The sequence below is a fragment of the Culex pipiens genome, chromosome 1 (assembly GCF_016801865.2).
Source record: "Culex pipiens pallens isolate TS chromosome 1, TS_CPP_V2, whole genome shotgun sequence".
Classification (NCBI taxonomy): Eukaryota; Metazoa; Arthropoda; class Insecta; order Diptera; family Culicidae; genus Culex; species Culex pipiens.
The window spans coordinates 70,063,511-70,076,361 of record NC_068937.1 but is presented as its reverse complement, the minus strand read 5'-3'; the positions used below and the strand labels follow the sequence as shown (position 1 = coordinate 70,076,361).

Below are 12,851 nucleotides of genomic sequence, written 5' to 3'. Positions count from 1 at the left end.
AACTTTTGAAGTACATAGCTAAACTGTATATAATTTTCTTTAGCGACTTATGGGAACCCAAGACGGATCGAAAACGGACAAAAGCGGTTCAGCCAGTGCCGAGTAACAATTTTTTGATCAACATCCCATCACACTCAGACATTTGCTCAGAAAATGATTCTGAGTTGATATGTACATATAAATTAAGTTAGTTCTACGAGGTCACATTACGAAGTTCAATTTTCGAGTGATTTTATAGCCTTTCCTCAACGAGGTGAGGAAGGCATAAATTATAGGTCATAATTTTCGTCTGCTTTTTAAAAACGAAAAATTAGTTGCTTCTCTTCGGCAAATGTTAATATTGGAGCCCGTCTTGCGGCGGGGCTGGATTGTAGAGGGTTAGGTAACCTGCAATTTCGATGAATTGTTTCTCAATGGGCTTTTTGACTCGAGCCAAATTTCTCACTGGATCAGGCAGGATTGTAAAAATCTGACATTGTTCATTACACAACTCGACATTTATGGTACGTTCGTTTGATGGCTAGTTCCACACTGAGTGCCGCACTCAGAGCTGTCAAAGTGTTTCTTTGAAGAAACTCGTGCTAGTTCCGCACGAGTTTCGCCGCCATCTTGGAACTGAAACTCTAGTGCCGCACTCGATATTTTTTCAGTTTCATGCGAGTTCCAAGCACACTGACAGATGACGTTCGATTGAACCAAAACTGGCACAGACGAGTGCGGCACTCAGTGCCGCACTGGCTGTTCAAACGAACGTACCATTAGGAACTTGATGTCAGTAAATGCTTCAGTTTCACCACCGCAAAAAAGGAGTGGGCAATATCCAAATCACGGGAACCACTTCTTCTAAGCCTTTGCAGTTTGTTTGGAAGAAATCGCCAAAATGTATGGAGAAAAGCAGCTGTTTCAGTTTTTTACCTGTGGAAAGCACAATAACACCTAAACTCCCAAGCTCGAGAAAAAGGGGGAATTTGTATGGAAATTCCCCCTTTTTCTCGAGCTTGGGCGTTTAGGTGATAACTATCCTATTCTAACCTACGCTTGTTCACGATTTTGGTAACTCTTTTTTCTCCGTGCAATGATGTAATAAATATATAAATAGACAAAGTGTTGTTTCCAAACCAGAAACTGAAGTTTTCATTGAAAAACTTGAGTTTTTTTTTAAAGCGTGTTTTTGTGTGTTTTGCTAACCGATGCTAAACATAAAACTAAGATCACTTGAAAGATTAGATTATAATCTAATATTACTGAAATTTTCAGCCTGCGATTTTGTGCGTTTGAGGAGAAATATTTACGTTTTATCAAAATTTGTTGCAATCTTCATATGCGTCCGTTTATTCTACTTGCTTTGCCCTACATCGCGGGCTTCGTCGCTTCAAAATTCGGTACCTGTTTACAAGAAGTCCGGTAATGTCTTTATTATCTGCGGCGTTCATTTAAAATTAAGTACAGTCATCCCACATATTCGGAACGGTTTACAGAACGGCCAATGTTCCAAAAATCATAGAAAATCGGTAATTGAACTTAATGATTCGCTTTTACCTTCATTTGAAAGCTTTTCATGCGATCTTTCGAATACTGTATCGAACAACTGCAATTTTTAACTGTTATAACAAGTTTTTGAAGAAAAACTTTGACACTTGAAATCCACAAATTCGGAACACCTTTTTCTTACGGATGTAAACAAACTTTGGATCTCTCCAGGAGTACATATTTGTAACAAAATAATGACTTCACACACTGTAACCAGTGAAACTCAAGCTTAGTGATGTTTTTTCCATGGTCTGATAACTTTTTTTTGCGAAAATATCAGTTAAATTCAGGTGTTCCACAATTGTGGGAGGCACAATAACATTCCACAATCATGAAACAGGCAATTTGGAGGCAGTGTTTTGCTGCTCAGGATAAAAGAGTCTTGAAATGAAGTTTTTTGTTCAAAAAGTACTACTTTTACTAGTGAAATAGCAAGAAAATGTCCAAATAAATGTCCTAAAAATAGTAGGGTCGACAAAAAACCTGCATTTGGCATGCTATTGACAAATTATCACAAAAGTGTTCCGAATTTGTGGGTGTTCCGAATATGTGGGATGACTGTACCTTTGTCAAAATAAGGTACCCGTATTATGGTTTATCAAGTTTATCAATTAAGTATACAAGTGAAATGGAGAATATCAGTTTGACACCGAATAAAGCAGGGGTGCTCAAAGTTTTTGGAGGTCGGGCCAAATTTGAAGCTCAAATTAGCTTGCGGGCCAAATTCACAAAAAAAGGTTATTATAAAAATTAAATTACGTTAATTTTATTTAAAAGATTTAATTTCTGTTATTTAAAAAAAAATACAATTCAAAATAAGAGATACCACAAAATAACGGTTTTCTATCGGTATTGTTGATTTTATTGTTTCAGGTATTTGAAAAAAAAGTTTTTAGCTAAATGTACTTGTGTTTTCAAAAAAATTAAAGCTTTGTTTTTATATTTCTAAAATGGTGACATTACATGTTGAACCATTCATCTATAGGTGCAATTTTATCTATAAGTTAAGTGTGGCTAGTAAAAAATCGTAGAGAGCCAGATTTTCAACATTTCAAAGTAAAAAAATGTTAGAAAATGTTTTAAGATTCCGTATAGTTAAACTGCAATCATTATTAAAAAAAAGATTCGACAAAAAAAAATCATTTTAGCGAAAAAACATTTATTTATTTCATCGAAAATTCAAAAAAATCTAAATTATTTTTAACAAACCCAAACATGCTCAAAGGATTCTGAATGCAAAAGAATGCATATTGAATTAATCTCAGCTGATTGTATTTAAATTTATTTTTTTAAAGTTTTTTGAAAATATAGTTTTGCTCCTGGTTTTCGAGACAATTTTTTTTACTAATGGGAGAGCGGTGGGTTGACCGACGAAGCTTTGTAAAACATTTGCAACAAACTTGATCCTCCGATTTCCACATTTTGTCTGCCTAAATCAGTTGGTAGTCAATCAGATTCGTTATCTAACTGTAATGAGTTCGAATCCCAAAGAAAGTGCAATGTAAATTTGAGGATCAATTCATAAAAGGGTCATTATGACTTGCACATTGATAAAGAAAATTTATATTTTTGCAACTATTGAAAACTTGAACGTTTTTTAAATATTTCCAAAAATATGTTATGAAAGTTTTGACAAATTATTAGTATCCATAAAGTGAAAAATCATAAATTTTTTTCATCAACAAAAAATTAAAAAGCCTAATATATAAAAGTTTAAAATTAACCTCGATTTTGAAAAAGTATTAAATCACTTTACAAGTGGTCAACGGGCCATTTTACATGATCATTCAAAATGGGTCCGCGGGCCACAAAATATCACCTCGCGGGCCACGTTTGGCCCGCGGGCCATACTTTGGGCACCCCTGGAATAAAGTATTCAGCAAAATAATGACTTAGCATGATGAATTTCTGCGGTCAATGCTCAATGCTGGTTAGTAAAAGACGTAATAACAAAGTATCTTCAACATTAACATTTTGCCGCGTATATTGATGTATAAAACTGGGTATTTTTGTCGAATTTTATGTACTTTTACATCAAAAAAAGTTTCCGTAGGGGGGGGGGGGGGGGTACGGACAAATATTTGACTCACTGTATCCTGAAGCCGTCAGAAACTCTATGTTGAAAACGTAGATGTCAGATGTAATAGAATGTGTTTAATATTTTATTGCTTACTTCAATATAACGAATAAAATTATTTTTTCTGTAATTTTGATTTAACAACTATAATTTTCGTGAATTAGCTCCGTAAGGAAAGGGGGGGGGGGGAGAGATGAATGGGAAGGGTTCTCAATTTAGCATGGACTCACAAAAAGAAACACATAGCAGAAAATAACTAATATGTGACATAAAATGAATAAATAACATTTGACAAAATTTTGTTGAGAGGTTGTGGCACTAAACGAGAGAGGGGGAGGGGTGGTGTCCTTCAAGTGGGAATGTATTAGCAGATACATAACATAACGATATTAACTTGTAATACAATGTATACGCAATTCTGTTGTACTTGCAAATGTTGAAAACACTATTTATTATAAACAATCAACAAATACCATTTCTCAAATTTGTATGAAAAAACGTTTTAATAGCAAACAAATAATTTGCCGCCTGTTTGTATGGGGACGGCCCAAAGTGTTCTCGGAACTAAGATCTTCATTATATTTGGAAAAACTTTCCCGAAGACACCATATTTTTAGGACTTTTTGCAAAAAAGTTATTTGCCTCCAAGAATGACCATTTCCACGCGAACAGCTAGAAACAATTATTTGTAAAGTGGCGTTCGCGTCAGCTTGTCTGGTCAATTTCGGAAGCTAATGACTTTTTAGATAAAAAAAATCTAAAAATATGGTGCCTCCGAGAAAGTTTTTTATTTTTGTAATTTAATGAAGATCTTAATTCCGAGAATTGGTAAGAATTTGATAGTTAATGCGCCTTCCACAGTTTCTTTTCTCCATACATTTTGACGATTTTTCCCATACAAACTTCATGGGCTTAGAGGGAGGGGTTCCCGTGGTTAGAATGAGCTCAAATTTGGAATTTAGCCAAGTGATGGGTCAGTCTTTGATTTCAGGGAGTAGCCCCGAGTTAAACCAGATTTGGACCACCCTAGTGGACATGGTTGCTTCCCAGTCAAATCAATCCATTCCGTTTAAAACGCAAACACCCGGTTCGAACTCGGAACCGGTTGTTGCGTTTGAAACGGAATTTGTATACGATTCTAATTAGATTCCGTTTCAGAATTCGGATTGAGTTAACTGGGTTAGCATGATCCCATATTGGCAGGAATTTAACAGAAGCGTCTACTGACATAAACTTTTAAAATGTCGAGTTGTGTTATTTATTACGATTCCATGATAACCTATTAATTTACCTGGATCATTAACACGACAACTCACGAAAGGATCTCCGGACATCCCCCGAGGACAGCTGCATACTGGGACATGATTTCGCACCTATAATGTATTTTAATTTTACCCATTTTTTTTCTATTTGTAAAACAATTTGAGACTTGCCTCACAGTTTGCGTTGATTCCGCATACTCCATTGCATGGATTTATGCACTTTCCATCGCGACATGCTTGATCACTGCGAATGCATTCACTGTGATCCAAACACTCGGCCCTGGGATAATTAGTAACAACATGTTTATTGTAATTCGCGCTGAACTATAGCAGCCACTACCTTATACACTGAGTCAACGGGTTTCCACTATAGCCGGCCGGACAGGAGCAAACGGGTCGACCCCCGGAGGTTTCTTGGCACATTGCTCCAACGCCACATGGACCCCTGGCGCATCCTTGGGCTGAAACTAAAAGGGTGGAGAAATAGTTTTTAATATGTTGCTGCCAAGTTTCCGTTCTTAATTTAGTTTTAGTATCAGTGCGATTCCAGTAATCTGAAATTAAACCGTATTTTTCTTGTAGTTTTATTTTGCTTCTACAAGCTTGAATGTTATAAGTTCATTAGGGCAAACAGAGTTCTGCAATAAACAACGTGGGACACTATTAATCTACGGTGCTGGCTAAGCAGTTGTAGGTGGTGTACACGGAAGTATTTATAATGTATATTAAATGCCTTCGGGTGTTTCTGCCGATAATACGCGTCGATTCGCGCTTTGCTTGTTGGTAGTCACTCTATTTGGATATCCGTAGTAAACCACATCCACGTTACCATACTGGGGAGCGCTATTGTATGCGTAATATGAATAATATGGAGAGTATTGGTTCGAAATTTTCGTTCGAGTTATTTCCACTAGCTCGTCGCCTGCCCTGTAAACGGTTCTTTGCGTACCTATGCTGCCAGCTACGTTCAAAAGCAGCAGTGTCGTGAAAAGTTTCGTTTGATACATTTTGTTCTGAAAATAGGAGAAAGGGAGAAGTTTGTAACAATCTGGCTAATTTCTATTTTTTTGTTATCCAGGTTTTTAAGCGAAGATGGCGTTCGAATGGTGAACGCCCGAATTGTCAAAATCGCGCAGTAGCACCAACATCACACAAAAATATGGCTGTCATGCCATGGCACACTTTTTTCGTAATGTTGGTACTACTGCGTGATTTTGACATTTCGGGCGTACACCATTCGAACGCCATCTTCGCTTAAAAATCTGGATAGTTTTGTCTGGTACAAATATTTTGAAAAGTTTTATTCAAGCCAAAGCCGAAGGACAAAAACTTTGGAAAATATTTGCATCGGCCATATCCAGTGACAGTTTTAGGCGATATTGCCTTTGGTTATCAAATAGTCCGTCTTAGTGTACAATTTCAGCAGGGCTGCGGAGTCGGGTCATATTTCAAGCGACTCCGACTCCGACTCCGGCTTTCTGAGTTTAGCCGACTCCGGCTTTCAGCTCCAACCGACTCCGACTCCAACTCCGGCCTACCAACTCTAGCCGACTCCGACTCCAGCTTTCAACAAATTGTTGACTTTGACTACGATTTTTAAATATTTCAAAAGTTAGTTAACTATTATTTTGAAAAAAAAAATATAAATAGGATTATTTAAACACTCTATAAGTGTCAAGTTTTTCTCAAGACAAATAATTTCGAATCACAAAACGGAAAAAAATTCTAGGTTACAATTTGTATATTAAAACAGTAATAAATAAATATTTCCAGTTTCGAAGGCAATTTTAAAAGAACAATTTTGTAAGTAAATTTGGATTTATTTACATAACCTCAAATTTACACTTAATTTATTTAAAGCAAATAAATTTCAATATTTAATTGTTATTTTATTTTAAATGATTTTTTTTGCCGAGCTTCCGTGGCCGTGAGGTTACGGGTTTCGCCTTGTAAGCGGAAGGTGATGGGTTCGATTCCTGTCTGGCTCGGCAAAGTCAGATCCCTTAAAAGAGTAAATATGCTCACTGGGAATACTGACCGGTAGGGAATGGGTTTCGACTAACAGCGTGCTTAGTTTCCAATCCAGAGGTCGTGAGTTCGATTCTCGTACCGGGATGATGAAGTTAAAAAAAATAACATACAAATTTAATTTGCTCACTTTTAGGCTGACATTTCTCGAAATTTGTTTTATTAGGTCCTATAAACATATGAAAGACAATAGCTTATAGGACCTTTTCAAAAAAAACTCTGGATTTATAAGAAGCACAGTGACAATCAAAGTCACCTTAATTTTTATTTAATACAAGCTCTTCCCGGCTAACTTCGTCCTGCCCTTTTTTGGTTTCCTGACGTTTCTTGCTTGTTTGCTAATTCAGCCTCCTGTGATCAAAATTTGATTTTACGTAACTTTTTCCATACAATTTGCCGATGCTTCGGAATCGGTTCCAGAGTGGCCAAAGTTGTAATTTTTTGGCGTAAGAAGAGTACCAAACCTTCTTAGCATGGTGCTCCCAACGAATACAACCAAATCTCGGAGCGTATGGTGGTGTGTCCCCACGCTTCTTCCTCCCCTGTCGATTTAGAATTGTGTTGTTGTTCGAACACTCAGTGCTCAAACTCAACCCAATTACGAGTCATCTCTGCGATACGGCTTTACGCAGTAGGCTTGGCCGCTTTAACGCTTGTGATGTTTCAATGCATTCTAATGCAATGACGCACTACAAATGTTAATAAATGACAAGAAGAGTGCTAGGCGTCATCTAACCAAATGCACTCTCCAGGATCCCTTCGAAAGATTGGCTGCGCTAGGGTCTGATTAGATTAGATTAGTTTAAGAACCTTCCTTGGGCTTATACGAACCCAACGCAACAAAGAGTACCTCGATCCGACGCTCCGTATTGAACTGATTCGCGTTCGAACAAAACCGTCGAAATTTTTTTATATGTAAAAAATTTCGACGGTTTTGTTCGAACGCGCATCAGTTGATAACGGAAAGTTGGATCGGAGCGCTCTTTGCTGCGTTGGGTTCATATAAGCCCAAGGAAGGTTTTTACGCTAAAGAGTGACAACTTTGGCCACTCCGGAACCGATTCCGGAAGATCTGCAGATTATATGGGATATGTTGCGTAAAATCAAATTTTGATCAAAGGAGGCTAAAAACGTCAAGAAGTGAAAAAATGACAAGACGAAGTTTGTCGGGGTTAGCTTGTTTTATATATATATATATATATATATATATATATATATATATATATATATATATATATATATATATATATATATATATATATATATATATATATATATATATATATATATATATATATATATATATAGGTCACCCTAATGGCCAAACAAAAAAATACGGGTCTAATTATTTTGGCCAAGGAACCCCCAGAAAAATTTTGAGCCCGATCGGAGAACTTTTTTTTCGGTTTAGGCTCTTTTCAAATGGAATTGCTGTATATATATATATATATATATATATATATATATATATATATATATATATATATATATATATATATAATATATATATATATATATATATATATATATATATATATATATATATATATATATATATATTATATATATATATATATATATATATATATATATATATACAGCAATTCCATTTGAAAAGAGCCTAAACCGAAAAAAAAGTTCTCCGATCGGGCTCAAAATTTTTCTGGGGGTTCCTTGGCCAAAATAATTAGACCCGTATTTTTTTGTTTGGCCATTAGGGTGACCTACATCGTGCTAGGGTGATTCGAAAAATGGCAATTTTCGTCATTTTTCGCAAAAACCACTTTTTTCGAAAAATCATATCTCCGCGCCATTTCATCCGATTTTAGCTGTCCTAGACGCAAAAGAAAGGTGATGAGTTTGGCTATTTAGGAAAAATAGTAAGAAGTTCCAAAAATCTAGCTTAACTATTGAAAAAGTCGTATGAAAACTTAAAATGGCGTTTTGCCCGTGTCTGGACCAAAGAGCCTATGTCTGAAAATATTTTTATCGGATTCCTCGGAAAATTTCACATAAAATATCAAAAAATTGGCGATGTCGAACCGTACGTTTCAGAGATATGATTTTTTGAAAATAAAAACTGAGTTTTTCGACGCGCCACGCGCAAAAACAGGAAAATGACGAAATCGGCAAAAAATCAACTTTTTTTACTAAAACTGCGATAACTTTAAAATTTCAGCGATGACCTATAGATGTTATGGTACCAAAAGTTGCGTCTTTCAATTACAAAAATTTTGATACCCAAACATCTATAGGTCATCGCTGAAATTTTAAAGTTATCGCAGTTTTAGTGAAAAAAGTTGATTTTTTGCCGATTTCGTCATTTTCCTGTTTTTGCGCGTGGCGCGTCGAAAAACTCAGTTTTTATTTTCAAAAAATCATATCTCTGAAACGTACGGTTCGACATCGCCAATTTTTTGATATTTTATGTGAAATTTTCCGAGGAATCCGATAAAAATATTTTCAGACATAGGCTCTTTGGTCCAGACACGGGCAAAACGCCATTTTAAGTTTTCATACGACTTTTTCAATAGTTAAGCTAGATTTTTGGAACTTCTTGCTATTTTTCCCAAATAGCCAAACTCATCACCTTTCTTTTGCGTCTAGGACAGCTAAAATCGGATGAAATGGCGCGGAGATATGATTTTTCGAAAAAAGTGGTTTTTGCGAAAAATGACGATAATTGCCATTTTTCGAACCACCCTAGCACGATGTAGGTCACCCTAATGGCCAAACAAAAAAATACGGGTCTAATTATTTTGGCCAAGGAACCCCCAGAAAAATTTTGAGCCCGATCGGAGAACTTTTTTTTTCGGTTTAGGCTCTTTTCAAATGGAATTGCTGTACGTACATGGACAACACGCCATAGCTGAAGGAGATTATTATTGCAAATCAATTTATTTTAAAAATTCTTCGTGGAAAGGACGCTTTGAAAGGGGTTCTTTTCAAATATCGGTGACCTAGAAAATATTTTACATGTGGATTTTTGTTTAATTTTAAATTTAAAATTTTCTATGTATTTTAAAATAGAAGCGACGCGCGATTCTTGAATCTTCACTTAAAACTAAGCTTTATGAATGGTCGTGCGCCTCCTTCAAAATATACGAAAAAAAAAAATGAAAATAAAAACAAAAATCACCAGGTATAATATTTTTTTATAAAAGCTGCCTTTCCAAGAAGTTTTTTTAGGTTCATTGATTTGCAATGATAATCACCTTCCGAGGCTTGGGACGTATACATTATGAGAAAATTTTTACCGGTTGAATAATATTTAAAAAAATAGTTTCAAATCCTATCATTTTAATTATATATTTTTTATTATGTCCTTTTTGGTACTAAAATCTTGAGATTTGTTCAACGATAATTTGCTACGATATCAAAAAAGCCTGCCGAAACTTTCATATTTTAGTAGACAAATAGTAAACAAGATGATCGATATATTTAACATACTCAATGATTATTTCAAATTAGTTGCAACATTTTTTAAAAATTGACAGTTTCAAATATTTTAAACGCGACACTTTGATTTTTATTATACTTAATTACAAACAAAATTTGAATTTTGAATTCCAAGTAATAGATTGTTATAATCGTAGATTTTTTATGGAAGAATTATACTGTCAGTGATTTTTTTTCCGATTTCCAAACAGTGATTATTATTTTAATTCTTTTAATGCTATTTTTTCGCTATTTTCGGAGTAAAAATGACTGGATGTGTATTTTTTCACAAAGAACAAAGGTTGAGTTTGGTCAAATTTGAATTGAAAAGGTACATCTACATAAATATACGCAAAAGGATGCAGTCAAGAAACAATTAAATATTTCTGAGTACTAAACCAATATTGTTCATTATTTTTCAGGTTATGATACTACCTACTTGTGTTAGAGAGTATAAATAGGTTATCATTTAGTGAGCATAGTGCAATGACACAATTAGAGCATTCCAATCACTATAAAAATGCTCCAAAACAAAATGACATCTAATAAATATCTTGGAAAAAAGGAAAAAATGACAACGCATGCGACTTAAAAAAACATATAAATATAAGAAGTTTTGTGGAATAACCAGCATTATAACAAATACTGAACAAATAAAAAAAAATATTTGTTGTTGGATTTAAGATAACTCCAACTCCAGCTCATTAAAATTTAGCCGACTCCGACTCCGACCTCAACTCTAGCTGTTCGAGTTTTGACGACTCCGACTCCAGGTCCCCAAAATGACCCGGCTCCACCGACTCCGACTCCACAGCCCTGATTTTCAGAAAACTGTCTGTAAAAGTGTACTTTGTTTGGACATACTGTACAAACAGCACCAAGTCTGTTTGACAAATTGTTACACTGCTACGCATAACTGTCCTACCAAGTTAAATTTTCAAGAACTAGGTACTTTTGTAAGAAACAGTTTATTTTGTTTTATCTTAAAATAAAATAATTAGCTGCCAACCCGGATACCTCCCCCCTTAATAAAATCGGTGTGCCTAACAACTAATTTCCCATGTAGTGAATTCTATTTGTGGTACCGTAAACTAGGGTGACTTTGATAGCCCGTGGTGACATTGATAGAAATTTGATTTGGCCACTAATTTTGATAGGGTATTTTAACCATTAGTGGACCCCCTTGTAGAGCCGAAGCACATTTTTCACAAATTTTCAATATTTTAAGCACTTTTTCATAACCCTTTGTACAAAACAATGAAATCTGAAGTCTTTTGAACAATTTTGACTATTTGTTTCATCAGTTATTTGTTTTTGAGCAGAAAAATAGTCATTTGAAAAAAAGTTTTTTTTTGCCTGTTATGGACCCCTTTTTCCTATAGTGGACCCAGGTCCATAATCCGATTGTGGTCCCGGGTCCGCTATAGGCAAACTGTTATTTTTATACCAAATTTAACCGATATTTGGTGTTTTGATGCATTGTGTAGGTCTAATGATAGATATAATGAATAAAAGATGGATTTTGCTCACTTTTCATTATAAACAAATATGTTTTGTTAACAAATTTGGCTTTAAACAATAAAAAACCTAACAGACATTTAAACACATTTATTTCCGAAAAAGATCAGAGAAAACGTTTCAAAAACCACTATAAACATAAAAATAATAATAAAAGTAATCTTGATGCAAATTTTTCCATATTAATTACATAAATGGTTGACCGAAACTAAATAATAGATTTGTTTACAGTTGCTGATAAAACCGCGCATGTTTATTTAAAAAAATGTTTTGTTATTGATTTATTATTATAAAATATCATTTCAAACTGCAATTATGATGCTTCAGTTAAGTACAATGAACTATAGTTTTGATTAATTATAAATTCTTACGGCTTCAGCATTTTTGGTACTTTTAACATGAAAACCGCTATATTCATACTCATAATTAAAAAAATATGCGTTTAGGTTGATAACAACATGCATTTATTGTATGTTTTAGAGAAACTTTTGCTTGAATACACAGTTTTCTTAACTTTTGAAGGTTAAATTAACATGGGTCCACTTTTGGAAAAGTTTGGATTTCGTTGTCCTATATTGGACCCCCCTAATTTTTGCTCGAAAATGGTAGCTCTTCGCTTTATTTTAGTAAAGATCCTTAAACTTACATTATTTCGACTTGCTGAAGTTAAATAATCAGTCAAAAAATGATTGGATGGTTAATTCAATCATAAAATATAAATGCAGTTTTGTTGTGAAAATGCTAGTGGCCATGGCTGATTTCAGATATCGAACTCAAAACACTTATTTTGGTGAAAAGGACAATTCAATATCAGTCAACATTGTTTTAAATGATGCTGAACATGCCAAATAAAAGATTTGTAGACAACAACACGCTTGAAATTGTGATTTTATTGAATTTTTCATCAAAAACCCTTCAGAGGGTCCACTATAGGAAAGGGGTCCACTAATGGATAACGTACCCTACATCCGATGTAACAGTCTCATTTTTGCATATAT

The 12,851-nt window shown here is 34.6% G+C and overlaps 1 protein-coding gene across 6 annotated transcripts in view; it reads right to left on the bottom strand.

Moving 5' to 3' along the window:
- Positions 1-229: 229 nt before the first annotated feature.
- Positions 230-12,851, bottom strand: part of LOC120432084 (protein shifted-like) — a 14,081-nt gene continuing 1,459 nt past the window's right edge. For 2 of the 6 annotated variants that reach the window (XM_052711607.1, XM_052711608.1), the window contains 5 exons: positions 5,603-5,882; positions 5,210-5,336; positions 5,041-5,149; positions 4,899-4,980; positions 230-387 (listed from right to left, as the gene is read on the bottom strand). In XM_052711607.1, coding sequence (XP_052567567.1) covers positions 335-387; positions 4,899-4,980; positions 5,041-5,149; positions 5,210-5,336; positions 5,603-5,876 — 645 coding nt within the window. In that variant the 5' untranslated portion in view covers positions 5,877-5,882 and the 3' untranslated portion in view covers positions 230-334. The remainder of the gene's footprint in view (positions 388-4,898; positions 4,981-5,040; positions 5,150-5,209; positions 5,337-5,602; positions 5,883-12,851) is intronic. The other 4 variants (XM_052711610.1, XM_052711611.1, XM_052711609.1 and 1 more) reach the window with 3 other exon arrangements.